The sequence below is a fragment of the Apteryx rowi genome, unplaced genomic scaffold, assembly GCF_003343035.1.
Source record: "Apteryx rowi isolate R43461 unplaced genomic scaffold, aptRow1 scaffold_286, whole genome shotgun sequence".
Lineage (NCBI taxonomy): Eukaryota > Metazoa > Chordata > Aves > Apterygiformes > Apterygidae > Apteryx > Apteryx rowi.
This window is the reverse complement of record NW_020449263.1, coordinates 143,986-168,398: the sequence shown is the minus strand read 5'-3', so window position 1 is coordinate 168,398 and position 24,413 is coordinate 143,986. Positions and strand designations below refer to the sequence as shown.

At 36.1% G+C, this 24,413-nt stretch overlaps 1 protein-coding gene across 1 annotated transcript in view; it reads left to right on the top strand.

Annotated features, from left to right (window-relative positions):
• The window catches only part of CALCRL (calcitonin receptor like receptor), a 70,533-nt gene that overhangs the window by 42,549 nt on the left and 3,571 nt on the right, over positions 1–24,413 (top strand). The window contains exons 3-12 of the mRNA XM_026069072.1: positions 476–620; positions 2,014–2,124; positions 3,077–3,189; positions 6,346–6,437; positions 11,963–12,089; positions 13,660–13,813; positions 15,057–15,117; positions 15,239–15,305; positions 21,167–21,385; positions 21,766–21,807. Of these exons, the coding sequence (XP_025924857.1) occupies positions 476–620; positions 2,014–2,124; positions 3,077–3,189; positions 6,346–6,437; positions 11,963–12,089; positions 13,660–13,813; positions 15,057–15,117; positions 15,239–15,305; positions 21,167–21,385; positions 21,766–21,807 (1,131 nt within the window). The remainder of the gene's footprint in view (positions 1–475; positions 621–2,013; positions 2,125–3,076; positions 3,190–6,345; positions 6,438–11,962; positions 12,090–13,659; positions 13,814–15,056; positions 15,118–15,238; positions 15,306–21,166; positions 21,386–21,765; positions 21,808–24,413) is intronic.

Below are 24,413 nucleotides of genomic sequence, written 5' to 3'. Positions count from 1 at the left end.
TTTGGTATTCTGAGCATTGACTTTATGCTTCACAAAGGTATAGAGAAACCAAACAGCTCAAAACAAGCCAAAAGATTCAGTATATTGAGAGTCTTATTTTATAAAGGATCATTTTGGGCATGATCCAAATGCCTTTTAAAATAATGTAACTTCCATATATTTCACTGGATTTTGCAAAAGCTGTTTGCATGCTTCTGACTTGCAGTGTTGCCCCCATGCTCATCAGAAGAAATTTGTCAAGATTCAGTAGTAAGAACTGCTAAATGAAACTGAAAAACACAAAATCAGATTGTAGTAAGACTTGAAGATCATTTTCCCTTTGTAAAATAATATTTAAAATATAATATTTTAAAATATTGAAATTTAAGAAGTTTCTGTCAGAGTTTGCGCATGAGTAGTAGATCTAAATTGCTGGCACAGAAACAGATATATAATGGTGACTCGATAAAAAAAAAAAAACTTTTTTTCCTCCTAGTTTTTTGCCACTGCTATACCATCTGAAGGGCATCAGAATATGACAGAGGACTTTGCTCAACTGAGTGTTACACGGAATAAAATTATGACAGCACAGTATGAATGCTACCAGAAAATTATGCAAGATCCTATTCATAGGAAAGAAGGTAGACATTATTTTCTCATACAGTTTTCCAAAGGGAAATGGCAATAGACATAATTAAGTAACTCATGGGTTTTTAGTCATACTCCTTTCTTGTCTTGGTAGCAATAACTTTTTAGGCTGTAACTGTATTTGTAAGACTTAGAAATATCAGTATGGGATTCATAAAGACAAGGTAATATAGTATATTAACTGCCCATAGCACCACTTCTTATATAACACAATGCATTTATTTCCAATAAGAGATAACAAAATGTTCATTTAAATAGATATACAGATTTAAAAATGAAGAGTAATTAATATTATCAATTTATTTAATTTCCTGCTATGATAATACCTCTATCTCTCTGGTAAGTTCTGCCTTTAAAAATTGAACACATCTTGACAGATATTGTCCTGCTCTGAGGGTTAATTAATGTGATTAATGCTCTTTCGGATAACTCATTCAGAGCTAACCTCGACAGTATGGCAGTGTAAGCTTATGTCCAGCCTGGGGCACCACAGTTTCAGAAGGATCTGGACAAATTGGAGAATGTTCAGATGAGAAAAGAGGAGTTATAAGATGTTTGAAAAATGTTGCCTTTGAGATGGATGGGGGGAGAGTTTATTAWGTCTTGAAAAAAGAAAAATGAAGGAAGATATGAAAAACATCTTCAAACTTGTAGACATCTTTCTGCATGTCTTTTGGGAAAAGAGTTGGTTATAAAAACCCAGCTCATTCTCAAGGGATGTTTATTTTGGATGTTAAAATCTGCTGTAGTGCAATGAGTCATTAAAATAGGCTCTACAGGGACACTGTGGCATCCCTGTCCCTGGAGAAGTTAAAGAAATGTCTGTCAGCAATGGTCTCTGTGGGCTTAGCTCTGCCTTCAGGCAGAGGAGCCGCCTCCCAACCAGGCTTCCTGATGACTTCTAGGATACTACTGTATTTTCATGAGCTAGTAAACACGTGTATAGGCTTGGTATACATCCAGAGTGTAATTAAAAACAGTAAAATGATCTTTACAGGTTTAAAGCTCTTTGTTGATGTGAATTATGGGGTTTGAATTGACTTAGTTTGTTCACTTTTACCCAAAGAGTATTACTTTATCCACTAGCAGTGCTCTAGTTCTGACGTGGTTTATCAATTGCAGATATAGACCTTTTCAAGCTGAATGGTGATGCATTTTAAAATGTAATCAAAGAAATGCATATATCTAAAGAACTATTTATATTAAGTGGAGTTTTAATTAACTTTTGCTAAATTTCATGTTTCTATTCTCCTTTTTCTTTATGAAGAAGACTCATTGCTGCAAGTGAAAAACCTCATTCAGTCTTTTTCAGACTTCGCCTCTTTCTTTTGAAAGACTATTACAAAAGAAAGGTTGTTATTTTATCAGGTCTCTACTTGTTTGTAGGCCCTTACTGTAACAGGACATGGGATGGCTGGTTGTGCTGGAGTGACGTTGCTGCAGGAACAGTGTCAGTACAGCGTTGTCCTGACTACTTTCAGGATTTCAACCCATCAGGTAAGTGTGCATGGGGGCCTCTGCATCAACATGTTTCTTAATAAAATGAGGTTTGGATGCTTGATGCCTCCTGTCTGCCCAGCTCAAGTCACCAGTGCACCAGAATTACAGTAGTTCCAAACTTATTGYTTGTATTTTCCCTTTATCGCATAGAATAACTGACATGTTACTTTTTTTCCTCTCTGCAAAATGCCCTTGTAGGATTCTGTAGATTAGGAAGTTAAAAATGAAATTATACCATGATTCTTTACTCTTAGAGATGAGCTTTTCCCTGTCAGACAAGCAGAAATATGATTTATTCTTTTATCTCATTTTAGCAGTCGAAGTCAACACAAGTTTCTCCCACAAGTGAATCTTTTCCTATTTCTGTAGTCTAAACTTTCCATCTGTGAGGATGTGGAAAATGTAATAGACTTCCACTCTTGCATGCTTATGCTGCGCTTAGTATTTCCCAGGGTCCTTTCATGCCTCTTTCTATTTGACTAGATAGTAATCGTTATGTCATCCCAGAAATTCTCCGGTCTGTTTCTTAAGCAATTCCTATATTGATGTTTTCCTACCTGCCCAGTCCTAATTTATATCAGTAAGACATCAAACTTCAATTTATATCCTGGATATTAAACAAGACATTTAAATAGTCCTGTCGCTTAATCTGGTAGTTCTCTAACAGTTAGTTTGATATATTTTGATATTCACTGGACTGGAGGAGAGAAATCTATTTATTTTCTTAAGAAAAACACATCATCACTTTCTCTTGCCAAGCAAAAGCAATGGCCTCTAGTTTCTCAGAATTCATAGTAACATACAAAGTCTCTCTAGTGTTATTAATAAAGCTGTCATTTGTTTGCCAATCTTCTTCATGAAATACTAGGCATCAGGAAGCAGAACTTCAGTACTGACCGTTGCATTTTTCTTTTCTGTTTTTCTTTCCAACCACTTTGGCTGACTGTAGAAAAAGTTACAAAGATCTGTGACCCAAGTGGGAATTGGTTTAGACACCCAGAAAGCAACCGGACGTGGACAAACTACACCCAGTGTAATATCAATACGCACGAAAAAGTGAAGGTAGGAAAGGAATGAATGCATGTTACCAGTGTCAAGAAACTGCTGTGAAAATTTTCACAAGTCTCAGAACTCTAATGGCAGCAGGTTGATGCAACACCAAAATGCAAAGAGAAAGCAGGTTGCAGGAAAAGGATAAATTGAACAAAGCAGACTCAAAAAACTTCAGTTTTGCCTCTTACGGCTGATTTCAACAGCTTGAAGAATATGATGTTATTTTTGTTATGGGTGTTTTAAATGTGTAGGTGCTAGGACTTGTCTAGGTCATCCACAGTCATGTCCTGATCAGCCAAGTGTACACATTAGGAAAAGCATACATTTTGCGTATACCTTTACATTTTGCTCTGTAACTCTGAAGCAGGGCCCAAGCCCAGCAGAACTGCAGGAGATTTGCACATCTCTGGAGGATGTGCTGAATGTTTGGTTTTATCCAGTTAAGTCATAGTGACAGAGTTTTTCAGCAAGTGTACAACCAAAGTTTTACTTGGGGGTTAATACATCTTCCAGAGAATTTGTAAGTAGGGCTGGATTTTTTTGTAATGTGAAAACCAGCTTTTTTTTTATTWTTTTTTTTTAATTTAGGCATGGTATAGTTGAGTAGATTCACCACAGGATCTTTGGAGGCCGAGGGAAAGTAAATGATTAGAATTGTTAGATACGGTTTGTTTTTTCTTGTGGCCCTTTCCAGGTATGTGTCTTGTGTCCTGGCTCAAAAGGGCCTTTTTTTTTTTTTTTTCCTTTTCTTTTTTTCTTCCCAGTATCTGAGATATTAAACTGTCCGTATAAATGAAAAACCTGTACTTTAGTATAGTATTTTAATACTTTAAATTTATTTATGTAAAATTTTGCAAGCATGCAGAATTATCTCAGGCCGGGCTACAAAATGCTTTGCAAGATTTTTTTCTATACATCAAGGATAGACCTCTGTATGCACAAGCACACACATATGTGTATCTATATAGATGGAATTTTTATAGACTTCATTGTAGCTTGAAGATGTCTATCAATTGATGGAAATAGCAAAAAAATGGCTGGTAAAGTCCCAAATGCTCTCTTTCTGCTATACCCTGTGATATCCTATATAAGGATATAATGGGTAAAATAACATATTCCCTCCCCCCTCCCCCCAAATATGTGGCTACTAGTATTTTTTATGTTTATAAAGCATATTCAGTTATGGGAAGAAGCAGTATAATGAAACTGTAAATGCTCAAGAAATAGAAATATAAAATGCAGGTCAGGCTAGATTGTGAGGGAATTTGGAGCTCGTGGAAAAGAGCTCAGTGACAGCAGGTTGTACCAAGGATACTGAAATCTAGTAGATATCCCAGCTGCCTGCATCGCTGCTGTCACAGTGCTTCAGGGTATTTAACTGTAATCCAAGTTGCTAACAGGGGATAATAGGTGAAAATAAGGCACTTTTCTGTTGCCTTTTCTCAAATCATGAGAGAAACTGAATATGTCTGTGGCAGTTTAATTCTACTAGCAGAGATACTTAATTCATTGATTCTTGCTAATATTTGTCTGGAAATTGAGAGATGATTTAGATAGGAGCAGATCCATCCAGGTCCTTCCATATGAATAATAGGAGCTAGCTTCCCTCAGACTGCTTTGCCAGGACATTTCAGCTCTGTCATGCACCCGAGGCTGTGTGTTCCACTGGAATAATATCTGCAGAGAAAGCGTTACTGCTTGCTATAGTTGTGTGCGTTACATAAATGACTGCATACTTTATCTTTTCGCTTTGCTCAGAAGKCAAGTTAGATAATGCACAATAAACAGGGCTGTTGTCCTTTGCTCAATTCTTACTTTTATCACCCCCATTAGCAGTTCCTACTGTACCACTGCATAGCACCACTTCTAAATTGGGCAGAAATCTTCTAAATCTTCTAAATTCTTGACATGTTCCTTTGCCTAAAGTGGTCACTGTATGAGATGGTGATATGGGATGTGGTCCTGGCACAGAAAGGCTGTCATAAGCTTTAGAGTTTCAGGGGTAACCCTTGTTTTCTCACTTCCAAGTTTTTATGAAAGTTTCATTTAAACTATTGCATTTCTTTAGTATCCTTATTAAAAAGTATCTCTTTTTTAAAATAATGATAATGTGAAAAAATCTACCATGTACAAATAGGTACATTTGTCTCATCTAATAACCTTCTTAAAGTTTTACATGGAATCTATTTTTATTATTTCAAAAGTGAACCTACACAGAAGGCTGCAGTTTTCCAGCCTTACATTTGAATAATAGGTTCAGTGGATACATCCAGTGTGGAGTGTGTGAGGATGTGTACACATGCTCTAATTCTTCCTATAGAATCCAGATAATTATGCTTTATTATGATAGGATATGCAGCCTGAAGGCCTGCATTTCCTTATGTGCAAAATAACAATTTTAAACTTAATGCCACAAGGGAATTTTTGTGAGGCAAATTCCATGACTGAAAGCACAGAATTTTATTAATACTGGAATTTAATATATTACTTAGTTCAAAGATTTAATGATAACATGTTGTATATTTTCCAAATAGTAATTTACCAGTTCCTGTATCTACTCAGCTTTTCATGATTTTATAATACGGCTGTAGACTGATTTAACAAGATTGTTTAGTCTTGACTATTTTTAAGTTATTGTTAATTTTTTTCACCCCCTTCCTGGAATAGCGACTGAAAACTGAATTTCCAGTATGACAATCACAGCTTGCTCTGAAGGAAGTGTCTTTCAAATGACAACAAAAAGACTTCTATGAGAAAAGAATATATGAACTCATATCTGAATCATACTAATTTCTCTTTTACTTAAGAGATGTGTTACTAGATGGATCAAGCTAAAGATATGAATGTACCCAGCATAGTAGCATAAATAGCTAGATTTATGTAAATACTCAGGAAGAACATAGTGTTATATATTAAAAACCTAATGTTTTAACTGATAGGTTCTAGTGATGATTTCAATTAATCTGTTTTGTGTCCTGCAGAAAGAGTTTTTCATAAAACATTGATTCGCAGGATTCTGGACTTGACTCATCATTATCTGTAATGTTTTTATTTTCTTAATCCTATTAGAGTCATTTTGTATGTAGCAGAGATGTATAAGTATATGCTTTATCACTAACAGTTCTGTATGCATCACAGGTGCTTGTTTTTGTTCTTTTATTGCAGACTGCTCTGAATTTGTATTATCTGGCCATCATMGGACATGGTCTTTCAATTGCATCACTTCTGATTTCCCTTGGCATATTCTTTTATTTTAAGTAAGTATATTTAAAATCTTATGCCAAATATCAGTGGTTACAACAATCCTAGTTTCTCCAATACTTTAACGCATAAGACATCCCAATAAATAGGATGGAGCAAGAAGGTGACTGAAGTCAGTATATTGATTTGGTATTGCACATTATATTATAATACAAAAAAGATCTCTTCTTTTCTCAGAAATCTAAAATCCCAAATCTCCAAATGAAAAACTGTAGATATAAATTGCAAATAAGTTACAATAATTATAAAGAAATAAGTTACAGTAATCATTTCTTTGAACAATGGCTTGTAAGGGAAAATGTCACTAGAAAATATGGAGCTCTTGGAAAAGAGTTCAATGATAGAAGATTGTGTCTTCTTTAATAATACCCAATTATTAAATGATTGTGAATTTATTACAAAACTTAATGTGTGGCTATGCCAAGCATGGGGCAGACTCATTAACTAAGGAGCAAATAGAAACCAAAATACTGGTAGAGTAGCAATCCAAAGTAATTATCCACAAAATATGAGAAATTGTAGAGAAATTAAGACTTAGAGAAACAACAGAAATGGGAATAATAAAAATAATTCTGGCTTTTATCCACCATAATTATGTCTATGACAGTTACATTCTCCTACTTACCGACTAACAGCTATTACGGTATCTTCTCACAAGAAAGTTTGAGCAGTATATTACCACTATTGTAATAACCTGTAACATAATGGGCAAGTTTCTGAAAACTATATCTATTTATTACTTCACATTTGTGAACTTACTTTTTTTTCCTGTGAAACACTCCTGATTTTTTTAGAAGTTGATGGGGCTTAGTAGAAAGTGGAAAACAGGAGGAGTGTTGCGACAAGAGCGTAGCTCAGGCAAAGCGCCCTGCTGTCAGAGAAGAGCGGTCATCCCTGCCAAATGCTGCGCTGCACCGTGTGGGCATTCCCTGTTCACTGGCACTAGTTTAATCATTTCTGCATCATTTTTCATTGGATAATATAGAGCTGCTCTACAGTCTTACCTATTTCTTACCACTATATCCTACTGTCTCGCTCTCCACCTTTTATATTTTCCTAACATTTAAAGGAAAGTACGGATCAAAATATGAATAGTACATACATCAGCAGTAATGGGGCTAGGTAAGATTTTGCTTTTCTCATGCTCTGGACTTTGATTAGGTCTATAGGGGTAGTAGATGTCTGTTAAAATTATCCTTTTTCAGTCACACCTGGCTGAATATTGTTTCCCTAATTTAGATACACATCATTTGCCTAAGCTTTGGGCCAACATTGCAAAAATTCCCCCCAAAACAGAGACTACAATTTTGTAGCTTCGCTTTATGATGTGCTATATTCAAGCTGACTTTTTAGCTTTTTCTGACTTCTTTTCCTGAGGACAATGCAAAAGTTCCATTGTTTTTTATTAATTTATATGCATATGACCTATAAAAACAATGCTTACCATTTCTAAAGTTCACTTTCCTCCCACTGCTGAACAAAATCAGGATGTGAAAGAGCCCTGAGTTCTCATAAGAAGTTTGATTTTGCATAAAGAGGGCTATACTATTGCTCTAAAACTCACAAAATGCTTAACAGATTAAAAATCCAATGTGATAGGAAAAATGCTTTGAAATAGACTTTTCAGGAGGGCAAAATATTTTGGATATCATTTTAAAGTTCAAAGATAGTAAAGCATGATTTTGCTTTATTATTATATGAAAACCAATCCAATTTCATCTTGGCTTGTGGCACTTACTGCAAAAGCAGGTGGTCTGCTTTGCTACCATTATGTTATGTTTGTCAAACCCTTCAGGGATTTCCCCCCCCCCTCTGGTCCTCTGATCCTCCATCCTCAGAGAACCACATGGAAAGAATCCAGACCCACACACCACAATTTCTAGACTGTGGTTATGTTGGGATATAAAAAGAAATTACAAAATTTAAAGAAAGCTAAAGAAAGTCCTCTACAAGATGTTCTCTTGGGATGTACAGTTCCTCTAAAGTATTTTTAGCAGCAGAAGGGTATTTAAGGATCTAGATTAATAACATGATGTATTATGTATTGGGTGAAGTTTGTATAATAATTCATGGCTTTAACAGGTGGGATTTTTTTTTTTGTTATTGTGTGGGGGTGCCTTTGAATTTGTCATATTTCCAGATAGCGTACTCTGTTAGTAGATTCATAGTTTCCAGATGATATTTGCTGGATTGCTGACCATCAGAATATTTTTAGTTTGATTAGAAAGGTGAGACTTTACTTCATGGGGAAAAATGACAACATTTTTTTCCAAGTATCTTCATTGCCAACGATTTGGGTTTTGACTGAAAAAAAATTTTAGAGATTAAAACATTTTTGTGAAATTTCTTCTTCACTTGAAATTCTAATTTTTCTTTTGAAGATTGTCTCATTGGAAATGCCTGACCAGTTTGTGACTTGTGTTCTCCACATGAATTGGAGTTTTTGTTTTAAAAACATAAAATGGGTTATAAACTTGGAACTAGGCTTTCTTTATGAAAATTAATCTATGACAGAAAAAAGTAACTTCTTGTAGTGGCTGACATTTCTGGTTCTGTTATATACTCTAAATTGTACATGTGTTTTGTATAAGTCTTCTGTTAAAATAACTCTATGACTGTTTGCATAAAGAACTAGGAGAAAAAAATAAGGCAAGAGAAAACTTGAACAATGAATTCAGAGAATGGGCAACTATAATTTGAAAGTTTAAAAAAAGAGAACCACCCAAAAAACAAACCCAGAAAAAACCAAACACCTGAGATACAGGAGTTGTTGGCTGGGATCAAGCATCGTGTCAAATCACGTGTCAGCACCCACAGAGGTTAGCAACACTAGCCTCGACGCATGTATGAACAACCAGATGATAGATTGGCAGAGAGGTATTAGACCCCTAAGTCACTTTAAGTTAATTTATTTTGAATAGCTAATTCCCCTTAGGTGCATGTGTGGATCTCACTGTTTGTATTCTGCAGTATTTGAATACATTAAAAAAAAAGCTCCCAAACACAGCCGGATGTTTTTGAAAATTTTACTTTTTATTTTGGGTAAATTTGGAGAAATGAATTTTTCCATAGTGCCCTAGACGTACGGGAATCAAATTAGGAAGAGAAATGTGTCATTTAACAGAAAGACTATTTTTATTTCATTGCGCAGGGTTTAATCTAGTGATAGGTCATCCACATGCTCTTAGATCATAATTACAAGAATTAAATGATTAAAGGACATTATGTCATTAAGAAGAACAGTCAGAATAAGGACTATAGGAAGGGTAACAGAAGAGGGAGGGTGGAGGCTTAGGAAGAAATCCTTTTATTACCAAAAGCAGTCTTCATTTTTAAATGTCATCAGTCTTGCTTTCTTGTTTCTTGTCCTGTGATCCTTTCATGCATGGGTGGAGGTGGGTGTGGATGGGTGTGCGTGAATATTCAACAGGAACAGCTGCTGGATGACCCTGAGAGATGGCCCCATTAGTTGTACGTGCTTTTCCTTGCCTCTGCATTGAATCTTAACAATAAGCAGACAGATTCCTGGAGTTTTTCAGGACTCATTCACACAAAGCTGTTAGTTGGAGCCTAGTGTTCCTTCTCTCTCTATAACAACACAGAAAAAAATATATTATGTTTATTTTATATATATAGTGTACATATATATATAATATATATTCAAATTATAGAAACTGTATGTATTATAATAATCGAAGCTTGGTGTTTTGTGCATTAAAACCAAAGACAAAAGTACAATTATAAAATAACTAATGGAATACACTTTATCACTTAATTAATATACAGAGCACAGCTATGAATATTAATTATTTGGGGCATTTTTTTTCTTTGTTTCCTTCAGGCAAATAGCCCTTGGTGACCAGAGGTTCATGTAGAATTAATCCTTGTGCTGCATGACTAGTAGTGGTTCTGGAGTGGTTTCCTTCCCCCATATTTAGTAAAACGATGCTTGGAATGACGAAGGACTCCAAGGTGTGGCTTGCAGTTGCCATGTCTCTCCGATTCTTGTGCAGATCTGAACCTGTTAACTTTACTCCATGTGTCTGTGGGATGCTTCATGCTCTCTTCTTGTGATGGTTGCAAAGAATGCAGTTAATCCAAGATGGCCACTTTAAGTGGTATAGCAGAGATTGTTATATACACTGAAGTGTGGTCTCCTCTGTAGCCAATCTCGTGACTATTTTGTTCACCGGAGTCATTTGTTTTCTGCTTTCATCTGTCATATTCTCAACAGATTTCAGTATGCTTCTCCAGATTTTGTGCAGACTCCGTATCTGCATTTCTCTGTTAAAATGTGAAGTTCTCTCACACACCACAATTAAAAATGAATCGCCTATGTACATACCTCATTTTTTCCCATGCATACTGTTTGAAATGTCAAAAAAATTTGGTTTTTGTTTCCCTTTGTGACAATTCAGATTTGTCCTATTCTGATCTTTTCAACATATTTCTGGTATCTCTAACAGCAAAGAGCAGTTGCATGTGTTAATGACAGTTTCTCCTCCTCTAGTAAGTCACTTCGTTTTTCCAATCAAATGTACTAAATATTCCTGGCTATAAAATGGAGGGTAGGTAGGTGCAGTTATATGGCACAGACTCCTTAGAACGCAGGCTGCAGTAGATGTTTTGTCCGAAGTAACCAAAGAGCATTTTCTGAGAGTGACCACTGTACTATTTCCTTTATCACTTCTCTTTACCTGAATTCTTACCTGAATGAGAAGCATTCCTGCATCTTGGATTGGCACTTAGATAGACCTGCTTTTTATGGAATAACAGTTAAATAGAATTCTGCTGTGACTATGTTCAACTTCAGGTATCATTTAGTATCACTGAATCTCTGTTCACAAAAAATAAAGCTCTTCAAAAGATGTTTTTTCTCTTTAATTTTTTTGCAAGATTCAAAGGAAATCTTGAAAATTAACATGATTAAATGCATTTACATATTGCATTTTGCATCTGTATTCCATACTCTGTATATAACTTAGTTATATATAAAAGTCAAGATAGGATTCACATTGTTTTACTTATTTCAGTATTTCTCTAGCTGTAGGATTAGGGAGGAGAAGTGACTGAGAATGTGAGTAAAATAAACTGTCCTCCAAAATCTTGACAGATTTGGTTAAACTGAAATATAAGTTAAGATGACTTCTTCAAGCTCAAGTATGATAGTTAATTGGAAAATTCTTTGGGCACTAAAAATAAAATGTATAAATCTTCTGAAACATGTTATATTATCCTTATTCAAAACCTTTTTAGATAGCCACTACAAAGCAGGTGCATAACTGTAAGCATACTGGAACTGAAGGTACATGTTTTGCCTTCTGTTGTCACATAAAATGAAGATTAAGGCAAGCTGTCGCATCGATTTACTTCTATTAAATTTGGACTAGAGTTGAAGAAAGAGTTAATGTGAGACTTCTTCATGAAGTAAAGAGCTCTGGTATTTCAAAATTTCAGAGTTGTCCCCAAGTACACATAATTGTCCCCTGTGTATTCATTTGTTCTTGTTTCTCTTTTCTAGGAGCTTGAGTTGCCAAAGGATTACCCTGCATAAAAATCTATTTTTCTCTTTTGTTTGCAACTCTGTTGTAACAATAATTTCACTGACTGCAGTTGCCAACAACCAGGAGTTAGTTGCAACTAATCCAGTAAGTGGAAGTATATTTGGCAGCCTTGTTGATTTGTATGTGGAGAACAAGCAATGCAGAAGAGATTAGTAAGATATGAATAGTTAGTGAAATGATGTAAATGATGTTTAGCAAGGTCAAAATGTTCAGTAACGATGTATCCATGTTACATATTGCAACAGATGTCCAATGATGATTTGGGCAGTTCACATTAGAGGTTTCTAAATAATAAAATACTCCGGGAGACAGAGCCTACTGAACTGCTCTTCTGAATTTGTACAGAACTCTTTTGCACTGAAAGAACTGCAAGAAAATAGCATATTCTAGATGATCTCAGTGAGGTTATGAAAGATTAATTCACCAAGGAAAGGGCAGTAAAAAAAGCTTTTGAGTGTAATTCTCAATCTGTTAACTACTTTCTTATGGCTTGAACTCTGCCATCTTCAGTTGAAATGAGAAGAATTATTTTTTTTGTGAGGGGAGATAAAGCTGATTCTTATATTCCAAAACTAAAAAAAAACAGGCTAGAAAAAACCATCTGTTAGGGTCTGATCTTATTCTTTCTCATTCCCTGATAATACTGGGGTAAGTGTGAATCAGTAGCCTCTCCCAAAAGACTAGGAGTTAGAGCAACTGAAGAGCCTGAAAATTAAATACAGAAACAAACAAAAATCCCTAACTATGGCTTTATTTTTAGTTAGATCTGGAAGATAAGTTTAAATTCTGTGAAAGTTAGGGCAAAATTCCAGAGGTTCTAGGAATCAAGTAAAGCCTGTAAAAAAATCTCCTGAAAAAGCCCATAAAAGTAGGCTTGAAATAGCTGAGAATTCCATTGATAAGTGAGTTAGGTAGCAGAATATGGTGAAACAATATTGATTTATGGTTAGCTTTAGGCTAAGTGCCAGAAATATATCACATGTATGATACACACAATAATTTCAGAGGAAAAATGGATCTACACTGTTCAAAATAGATGTAACAAAATTATCTGTTGCTACTTTTTCACAGCCTCATATTTTAGTCCTTAATGAGCTATATCATAATATTTTAATTGGAAAATATTTTAGGATGTTTTGACTGACACTAAATATAAATTTAGAGATGGCTTCCCACCAGAATCTATCAGGCGAATTCTCACCTGTCCCTAAGTATTACAGTTATGAATAGGTTAAAATTGAAAGTATTGTCAGCATTTTTAAAATGTAAATCATTCTCTGGAGTACTTACATGTTGTGATTGGTATAACTGAGAGGGGATTACTGCACCAAAGAGTATTTTCCTGTGCAGTTACTATCAGATAATTTAAGGGCTGCCTATTGATTGGAATGGTCAAAATCAGCAATACTTGCAATTAGAAGGCAAAATGTCATTACTGTTTCTTGCCATCATGCTCAAGGATCTCAAGGTTCCCATGGCTGATTAATAAAATGCAGACTCAACTACTGACTTTGTCACCATAAAATATGTAATTACAGAAAAACGGAATAAATACTAATATTTGGTGACTCAAGCATTTTTCTTCCATTTTGCAAATAAATTTCTGAGATTTTGATAACTGAAATATTTATGTTGTACTCTGCTTTTTCTGCAGGTTAGTTGCAAAGTGTCACAGTTCATCTACCTGTATCTAATGGGTTGCAATTACTTTTGGATGCTGTGTGAAGGCATTTACCTGCATACTCTCATTGTGGTGGCTGTTTTTGCTGAGAAACAACACTTGATGTGGTATTACCTTCTTGGCTGGGGTATGCAATTTCATGTTCTATATTTTCAGGCCAATGCTATCTTTTATTGCTTTTCATAAAAATTTGAACAACATCTGTCCCTTTGCTTCTCTGAGCTGGTAGCTTTGAACGATGATGACATGCTTCTCTTCTTTGTCCGTAGTGCTTTAACAAGCTTAGAAATATTAACAGAGGAAGTTGTATGTACCTCTATCTTTGCTGAAAGAGAGATTATGCATTTCTGGAGTCAGGAAGTGACTCCTCCTTTGTATAGAGAAAATAAGTCTCCTATTATAAAAAAGACATTAAGAAGTAATTATTCATTGTTCCTCATCTTGAAGATGTTTATACAGGAATGAATGTTTGTTTTCAGAGAAGTCTCGCCATGTCTAGGGTGGAGGGTCAGAACTGAGTTAGAAATGACCAAGCATTTATTTTTCCAGCAGTTCCATTTGACCTGTATTGTTCACTAAGCAAACACAGAATAGCTTTAGCTGAAGATCTTAAGTAATAACTATCAAAACTAACAAGCCAAACCTGGTAGTTTCAGATAATGCAGAACAGCATATTCACAAAGTGCAAGTGAGGACTTTCTCCTCCGCTTCAGTGTACTAGCACAGTGTACTAGCACAGGTACTTCTGTTCCTAGCTATCTCACTGCAGTCACAGACGAGATAGTTAGGAGATCAAAGGTGCTCAGCAGTTTCTGAAAATAAGGTACAGTTAGGGTGTCAAGCATCCCAAATCACTATTTTTTTTCTTTGAAGAAAGCTTTTAATTCAGCATGATTTCCAGAGTCCATTTTCAAATATTTTTGCAAATGATCTTGTTTTATGAATATCCAGTAAATACCAGTGAGAACATAATCAGCATTTTTAATCATCCTATTAAAATTATGGTCATACATACACTTACCTTTTTAGTATTACTTAGCTATTTAGTATTACTGTGGATTGCAGTCTGAAAAACATCTGTGCTACTATGGGCTGATTGTTACATTTTAAGTAGTTATAATTTGATTTGCCTTTTTTTTTTCTGTATGTTGCTGTGGATTTCCTGGTAAAACAGTGGGCATAAGGTTTCATACCCGCTTCTGAATGAAATCTGAGAAAATAAGGTTACAGGGATCAATTCAGTTTCCATTTGCTCTGCTGGCATATAGTTTGGGTGAGGTGAAAATACAGAAGATTCCTGCAAGAGATGCAAATTTACTTAGTTATTAGCCAGGTTTACATACGAAGAATATATTGTTTTTCCTTCACAGGTTTTCCATTGATCCCTGCATGCATACATGCTGTTGCAAGAAGTTTATATTACAATGACAAGTAAGTAGCATCTCCACTTGCTTTGCAAAACTGTTATATTCTCTTTAAAGAAAAAAAAGGAGTAGAAGAGATGATAATAAAATGCAAAATTTTTTTTTCCTTCCCTGTTTGTTTTCTCTAGCTGTTGGATCAGTTCTGATACTCATCTGCTGTACATCATCCATGGTCCTATTTGTGCTGCTCTATTGGTAGGCATTTTTCAGATAATTTGTTTTTCTTACTTGTTTCCTGACTGTTCACGGTTGTCTTAGAAATTGATAAGAGCCTAGAGCTAACATTTACAGGTTACTATCATTTGCAGGATTCCCTCTTAATCCTGTAGGGTGCTTTAGACACACAAGATAACAAGTCTTGACCTTGTTAAGGAGCTGTATCCTGGTCCTACAAGAAACTCAGGTTTTGCCATATTGGTTATCATTACATTTAAGTCCTAGTGACAAGTTCTAAATATTACCTGGAGTACTGAAGGGACAAGTTCAAAACCCTTCTTTAGCTGAGAATTGATTCAGTCCTCATTTCTGACTGCCCAGGCCAATGCTTTATTTGCCAGGTTGACATCAGTAGCTCCAGTGTGGCACTGTGCTAATGTGGCCAAACAGCTTCCAGACTGGACCTGACTGGAGTGCAGACGGAGGTCTGTTGAATGTCACAGGACTGACTGCAGGTGGGAATACAGTATAGAGAGAAATTAGAGCAGGAACTCAGGAAAGAAACAGTGGAAGTAGTTCTGCAAATATATGTGACTCCCCTTGTCCTGATACTGATCTAGCAACGTGTGCTTTGGCCAGTGAGGTACTGCAACTCCTCTGCTTCAAAAGTTCTCATAAACTTTTAGAGAGCAGAATCCTGTCTTATTCTCCAACTTAATGCCAGCTCAATTTGTGCTAGGATTTGTGCCAGCAAGCACAAATCCTTGCTACTGAAGACATTAAATTCTAGGTAAGTAACTGAAAACTCTATTGATACAAATAAATGTACTTTAACCTATGCAATTCAGTCATTATGTTACTGCTAAATAGAAATAGGTGGGCAATAAAAGAAAACACTGATGTTTAATGTGCACATGTTTACACAACTATCTATGTAACTAGTATCTATGAATGCAGAATGCAGATAATACTGCACAGTAGAGGCATTCTACATGTGGACTGGATTAGCTGCTGACTATATGTATTACAGTCATTTCTTTTATTGTAACAGAATCTTCAGGCTGATCTGGCAAAGGTATTGTATGTCTACTGACTTTTCTTATGGCTTTTCAGATTATGCAAGGAAATTCATTAAGAATGAAAATATTCAGTAGACTTTTGGAAACCATTTCAGTCTCTGATCTATATGAACTTCCTATTTTCTTAAATTGTTAATGAAAAATTTGCTGAGGGTATCCTGTGCATAGAGATTTTCTCTGAAGACCACTGCATAAAGCCTGTGGTTCTTGTGACTCTCACATTTTCATTCACAGGGAAATTAGCTGGTAAATTTATATTTGAAGAATGCACTGATACCATGACATGCATGAAGTACTCTGCCCATGAAACTGAGATCCATGACCCTTGAGGTGTGGATTATTACTGATAATCCCCTGTCCTGTTAGTCAGGGGATTATCAGTCATATACGTTCATGTAAAGACACTTTATGCTCTAATCTGCATACCTAAAACCAAATCTAAATCCTTTTAACTTTTCTTGTTTCCAACTTAAACAGAAGGTGAAATCCTGGTTTCACAGAAATTGATGGGAGTTTTTTGCTCATTTCAGTGCCACCATATTTCACCCAGAAAATGTATGCTACTCTGCATTGTCTTGTGGGCCATTATTTCCTTCTTCCAAGCGTCTCTTCATAGATATATCACTTAAGTAAAGCTCTTTAAAGCTGAGATACAATTTATATTAGTCAGAGCTTGTTTCAACAACAACAAAAAAACTGTGTAAAATTTGAGACCTATACCATCTTCCACGAAGTAATGTGATTATAGGATTTAAGATCATTTTCTCCTTCCCAGCAGTGGCCTCCACAAAGTCACACTGAAAATAGTGGCAAGACTCCTACTGATTTCAAATGCACTGGACTAATCTCAAACTGTCTTCTTTCCACTCAAGTCCACACTAAGAATGTCCTTTGATTTCTTTGGAGGCCTAATAATCTCCTCAGGGTGCTTGGTTTTGGTAGCATCTGTGTCCATTTCCTTTACAAATTACAAAAGTGTATACCTTTGATATTCCCATATTTTTCATGAGGAGATGATTGAAAATGTTTCTCTTGCTTTTCAAATACATTTACTGAGGCAAGAAAAATGCATGTAGGAATAATGAAGAGTAAACACAGCTACACATCTTGCCTGTGATGTGTATGATATGAAAATACCTTAAAAGAGTTTCTTTCCTTTTTGGCAACAACAAGATTTAATATGCCAATTCAGAAAAGACAAGTCAGGGATAAAGACAGAAGATGAAGCGCATGTGTTTRGGCTCTGTGAACAGAACCTTCATTTGCTTAAGCAGCTTGCTTGCCAGATACAATTTTCACACTTTACTAAGCATGACCTGCTTTAGTAGAAGTTAAGCAACAATATTAAACTGCAAATTAGATAACAAGGGAAACAACACTATTTCTACCTGCAGGAGCAAGATCTCAAAGAGCATGAAGGGGATTGTCCAGAGGGTGCCAGGGAGAATTGGCAAAAGCCAATGGGAATTAGGCCTTTAACTCTTGTATGTCACTGAAAATCCTACAGTTACATAAAGTTAACAACAACGCTGCTTTTACAATCCCTATTATTACATAACTGTGGTCAGATCCAGGTCAAAGAAGCTCTAAATGGGAGCAGACATAAGTTGCATTTTGATTGAAGTTGTATTCAGTTGCGCGCTTAATTGCAAATGTTTGTCTAAACAACCACAATCAAAGAAATAGCGTGGGAATGAAACAGTAGATGCTGGTTAAATATTGATCAAAATGGAGGAAAAAAAGAAAAGCAAGAGGTTTGAACTTTAGCGAGAGCAGTATTGATTTCAGTGTAGCTTTCAGATATGCCAGTGCACTATTTTTCTTGTTATAGTTTGCACTGGTGCCACTGAAAGAGCAGGCTTTAAATTAGTTATGCCATTATTTACATAAATAGCATTAAAGGGGTGTTTATTTTGCCCTATAATAATATTATGTATTAGTACCTTAGATTTCCAGCCTTCTAAAGGTGCAAATACTTTCAGCAGAAGCAGCAGGTGTACCCCGTGAATGTGTACTAGAAGGAAGTTCAGGAGCCTCAGTTTGCGTTTCTACCTTTGTCACCGACCTGTTTCATGACTGTAAGCTGGACTCAGTACAAGGCAGGAGCCTGGAAGCTGAACGCTTAGCGTTTGTGTGTCCAACCTTGGCAATGGCCAGAAGTCAGACGTAGGACGTGTCCTCAGGGACATATCCAGGTGTTCTGCCCAAGCAAGCCAGGCTCAAGCAGGCTCAGGTCTGAAGCTGCATGGCTATATTAAAAACAAGCAATGACTACTAGCTAGGGTCTGAGAATATCCAAGTATCTTGATCTGAGAATGGTTTGTTTATACCATCCCAAGAAAGAATTTAAACAGAATTTAAATCTACATGTGAATAAGGATGATCATACTGCTTAGCACAAACTGGACATGGAGAGAAGTAGAAATTTCAGGGACCTGAGGAATTTTGAACTAAAGAACCACAGGACCTGTTGAGCTTTAAGCTCAGCTATGTTCACAACAACTCTGAATGCAGAACCTAAATTCTACTAAGTTCCCAGTATCGGCTCCAACAGGGTTTTTTTATTCTTTTTTTAATCTAAGATTGCTTTCTCTGCCTTTCTTTCTTTTATTGACTTGTCTGTTTCAATTTTCAGATCCCTGTGGAACTGTCTGTATCTTACTGTGTGTTTTTACTGCAGCTAGCACCACAGGACTCCTCTGGAGCTTTACAAACCATCACAGTCAATTTGATGATAATATATATGCAAGTAGTTCCACTGGCCAACTATTGTTTAAACATGGAAATGTTCTAAGTAACTTGCTAAAATCCAGACAAGTTTTCATCCCTTCCATAAGAATTCAGTCCATCCTGATCACACTGTATTCATGGCAGAAGAGCTACTGACCAAAAATTGGTGCTGCACGTTTCTACTGAGACTCTACTTGCCTCATTTATCTTTTCTGCTTGTTCTAGTATCTATTTGAAAACTCTTTGCAAGTTTATTTTTGTGGTTTTGTTTTCATTTTGGTGGGTAGGTGGAAAAACTAGAATGATTTTGTGCATTTAGGCGTTTTTAAATGAAAACATTTTGCTAGGTGATATTTTATTCCTAGCTGCTACAAGTTTTGTCTTCAATTAGCATTTGAGGACTCTATTATGGGAATTGGTCATGCTGCTAAAACACCAGTGGACTGAATGCTCTATGTTTGAGAGATGTTGATGCTGAACTAACAGATTTAAGTGAGAAGGATTAAATTTAGCTATGGAGGAAGGACTTATTGCCTCCGCGTACTATAGGAAGTTGGATGAGGAACCTGGGCTGCATAAAATCTAAATAAATCCCTTAAGAGAGAATCAGAAGACCTTGGTTGTTTAAACAAAGCTAAAAGGTAGCTGGAAGCTTCCAGAAGTAGTCGTGCAGTAGTTTCCTATGTAGAATGATTTCCTGTTAAATTGATTTAAATAGCATGTAAGTTAAATGTAAATAACATTAACATATCTGTCAGGGGCCATGTTGCTTTTAACAATAGACAGCTGCTTAGCATGAAAGCCTTAAYTGGCATGATAGGAATCCTGCCTGGGTTGTGCAGGACACAGGGACACGYGTGCTCCGAAACAGCTGCCCTTCACACTTCTCTGATAGTGAGACAGAGSCCGGCTGCTAGAGCAGGAATCCACTGTCATTTTAGAACAGAGAATCTTTCCTTCTGCTGGCTTCTTTCACTAGCTAGGAGATTTTTTTTCTCTCTTTAATGTCTATATAATTATCTAAAAGGATAGTCAATTATTTGGAATAAGAGAACCAAAATCTAGGTTTCTCCCTTCCATAGTCGGGATCCTGAGCAGCAGCCTTTTGCCTCTGTGTCCTCTGTGGAAGGCGATGGGACTAGCTGAGTTCTCAGGGTCTCCTCCAGCTCTGGTTTCTGTAAGGGGCTCCCATTACACTGTGATAGATGAAAATACAGTTTAATTGTCCCTAACTTTCTTGTTGTTCTGGTTATTCACATCCTTAGGTTGGTGTGTGTGTGTGTGTGTGTGTGTGTGTGTGTATACACACACACACACACACATATATATATGGTGTGTGTGTGTGTAAATAAGTGTATGGGTGTGTGTATATGTGTGTATATATATATATAAAATAAGTTTTGTGGTTAATTACAGCAATGAATGTTGAAAGAGTTTTAGTCTGCATTGTTGTGACTTCAGTTTGTTCTTTTTTGGTGAAACTGAGGGAACAGATATACCCCACTATTAACAAGAAAAGGTTTAATAACTATGGAATTAAAGAGCAATCAACATTCTGCTCACTTCTTTTAAAAACTGAACTTCTTCCTTTTTTTTTTTTTTTTAATACTTCAGGATAGGAAACTTGGAGAAAAGTATTGTATCAAATTCCATAATGCATAAGAATAACGTAGAGCATCAGCATCATCTCATAGCTTGCCCCATCTGTAGTTCTGTTGAAAGATTTGAACATCAACCATGGGAGAGCCACTGTGAGAGTATTCCAGATCTGCTGTTTGTCTGCAGGAGTAGACAGTTCCCTGTAGAGGCATTTTGCCTACAATTTTATTTCTCTTTTTATTAAAAAAAAAAAATCTGTGTTTTTTTTTCTCTTCTCTAGAAATTTGTTAGATTCATATTTGAAAAAGGAAAAGCCAGAAGCTTTTTAAAGAGACTCTTAAAGGTGCTTTCAGAGGGATTTAACTTCTGTTTACTATATAATCAGTGACATCCACGTACTATGAGTTTTCTTGAGTTGTCTTTTTTTTAGTATCACAAAATAGTGTGTGATTTTTTTCAGAATATCTTCAGTGCCATTTTATTTCCTGACAGGTGAATCTTTTCTTCCTGTTAAATATTGTTCGTGTTCTGATAACGAAGCTGAAAGATACGCACAAGGCGGAATCCAACCTGTACATGAAAGCAGTAAGAGCTACTCTTATTCTAGTCCCACTGCTTGGCATTGAATTTGTGCTGTTCCCATGGCGACCAGAAGGCCGGATCGCTGAGGAAGTCTATGACTATGTGATGCACATCCTTATGCATTACCAGGTAGGAAGCATTGCACAGCTTTGGTTCACTTGAGCTAGAGAACAGTGCGCATGTAAGCAAAAAAAGGAAAAATGATCATGTGATTTTAGTTTTTAAATGGAAGACCTTTATACAATATTCCTGCTTATAAATACATTTAACTTTCTCATTCCACTGAATTTTCTTTTCTTAAAGGAAAAAAAATATATCATGGTAGATAGCTGACCCAACTGTTTTTACTAATACATCTTCAGAAATAATTCACCAGGTTTAGATCTGTAATACATTTTTCCTTTTGCTGTCTATATCTGAATTTTATCAGGAACCTCTAATTATCTCATACCTGAAGAAATCTGTATGTATCTGAAATCAAGCAAAATGTTTTTATTTTTATTTTCCAGGGTCTACTGGTGGCTACAATTTTCTGCTTCTTTAATGGAGAGGTAAAGTTTTTTAATGTTTTTGTTATACTTTTTTACATATTTTGGTTATGTTTCAGCAATTAAGGAGATGGCAAGCTAAAAATATATAATTTTTAAATTCCTAAATCCAAATTTAATTGTCAAGTAAAAATAATTAAAAAAAAAAAAAAAAAAAGAACCTTGCGGTCAAGGGCAGAGCTTGGGAAAAAATATGCCATAGTTCAAGGCATCATAACTACTTTAGGGCCAACACTTTTGTGTTGAGAAATATCCACATCTCTTGATTATATAAGGAACTGAAGACACTTGTTGCTTTGATATAAATTCTCAGTAAATATCTTATAAAGCAAAATGTAGTTCAGTATCCAGAAGGTATATTTGTCTATATGGGAAGTCATCACTGTGGCATCTGTTATCCTGGAGAATCATTGGACTGGTCTTTCCACAGCAGGATAAAAGCATATTGCATACATGTTGCTGTGTTGGGGTATTACTGTGTTATGGCAGCTCTGTAGCTGAACTGCAGTTACATCAATCTTGTTCCTTTCATGAAGCCTATGTTCTTTTTCCTTTTATAAAGCACAATTAATCTTTTTTCTTTTCAGTTTTCTTTCAGAGCTTACATTTTGGCAAAATGTCAGGCTTATGTTCGGAAAACTGCTTTTATAACACAGCTGAAAGTATCATTCCAAAATCAGATCCTAATAGTTTTATGTACCTGGGTCAAAAATTTTCTTGAATAAGTAGAAGTGCACTTTTGAGGAACCATCATCTGTGCAAAGTCAAAGAACAAACTTCTTTCTTATGTCAGAGGATTGTATCATATTTCAGTAGTATATGGTACTGATCCTGAATTGTTGAAGTTAACAAGCTTTGCTGTTAACTTGAATAGACATAAGCTCCTTGTGTGCACACAATAACTTTTAACTAGAAACTGGCACCCAAGCTTTACACTTGCAAGTACTTATAAGGCCTTACAGGCTCAGAGACTGAAGTGGTAGAAAGTTTTGTGTTTTTTTTTTTTAAATACACACACACACACACACACACAAATTTGTTCTTTCATATGATTCTTGCTAGCAAAAGATAAACCAACAACAACAAAAAAACCCACCCCAAAACCCAACTGAGGCTTTTCCAGCACTTTTGGCAGAGGAAGAACTACAATCTGCACTTATTCCCACACATCTGTTTGTTCATTTGTTCTACATTTAGTGCAGTTGCACTGTATGGCTGTAAGCAGATGTGTTTGTATGACTGAAACATTAGTTTTTTTAATCAGATGTCATAAAATTTTTTCAGTGTGCTTACACAAACTTATTGGAGGGTAATATTTACTTATGCAGTAAATATTTGGCCAATGTGAGAATTGATTCAAGCAGATCACCCTTCCTCCTCTTCCTCTTCAATCTGAAGCTGATTGAATTGCAATGAAACTTCCAAATGGTTTCAAGATTTTTTTTTTTCTTCTTTTAAGAGATGCATAAGTCTCAGTAATTTCTTTTTTGCCACAGGAAACAGGCAGAAAAGATGAATAGGGAAACTTTCTCACAGTTTACTGGGCTGGGGTCAGCATATATATTTGCTCTTTATACAGCAGAAGTCTGTGCTTCTTATAACTGTTTTATTCTTGGAATCAGTGCTTCAACCACCACTACATTTTTAAGATAACTGCATTTTCATTGCATCGTGTTCTAGAAGGCATGTATGGCCTTATAAACAACTGGAACAGTAAGGTAAAATGTGGGAAGAATGACAGTATAGTTAGGAAAAAAGTCTGCACAGGGAAAAAAAGTGTTTCCTTTGTCTCCTAAAAGATTCTGCTTCTGGCATGTGTGCTGCAGCCACGTGTGTATTTTGTTGCCATAACATAGCCTGAAACTGTGACTTAGCTATGGTGTACAAAGTGCTTCTGTACCGTCACCTGTCATAGCAGCAACTCATTATAAACTGTACAAAACACTAGGCATCGAAGACTAGTGTTAACACTTGTGTGGTGTTTTTGCAGCTGTAAATTTTGGGATTAACAGTGAGTACTGATATTGGAATCTAAACTTTGAGTGACAATGGGAAAAAGCTTTTTTCAGTGGGGAATTAGCAATTAAAAATGCTAGAAAGCAATAATTTCCTTTTATCCATATCTGAGTATTTCCCAACTGCTACTGTACCACTTTGTTTTCTATATCGAGTACCAGGAGCCCAACCCTGTTCAAGTATTGGCTTGCAGGCACCTCTGGCCCACAAGGGATAATAAAATGGCCTGCTAGCAGAGAGCTGTAGAGAAAAGAAACATAAGCATCCAAAAAATAGCAGRTATGGCCTGCTGACAGTAGCCAAGGAACATCTGCAAACTTCTTCGGCAGCGCAGCCAGGGATGGGCTGTCAGCTCCAGCTCTAACATGCGCTGCACCTCGGTTTGTCAGAAACCGCCTGCTACAGACAGAGGGCATGTGCAAACTCTTCATCTTTATCTTCTGTGGTAGGGCTTCCCTGGCGACACTCATGTTCTGCTTACGTCCTAGCACCCCGCAGACTAAGAGGCTTCTAGACTACCTAATCATGTTTTCCAGTCTGAGCTGACCTAGAGAGGCCTTTGGGGTGACACAGGCTGCAGTTACAAGAGAAGC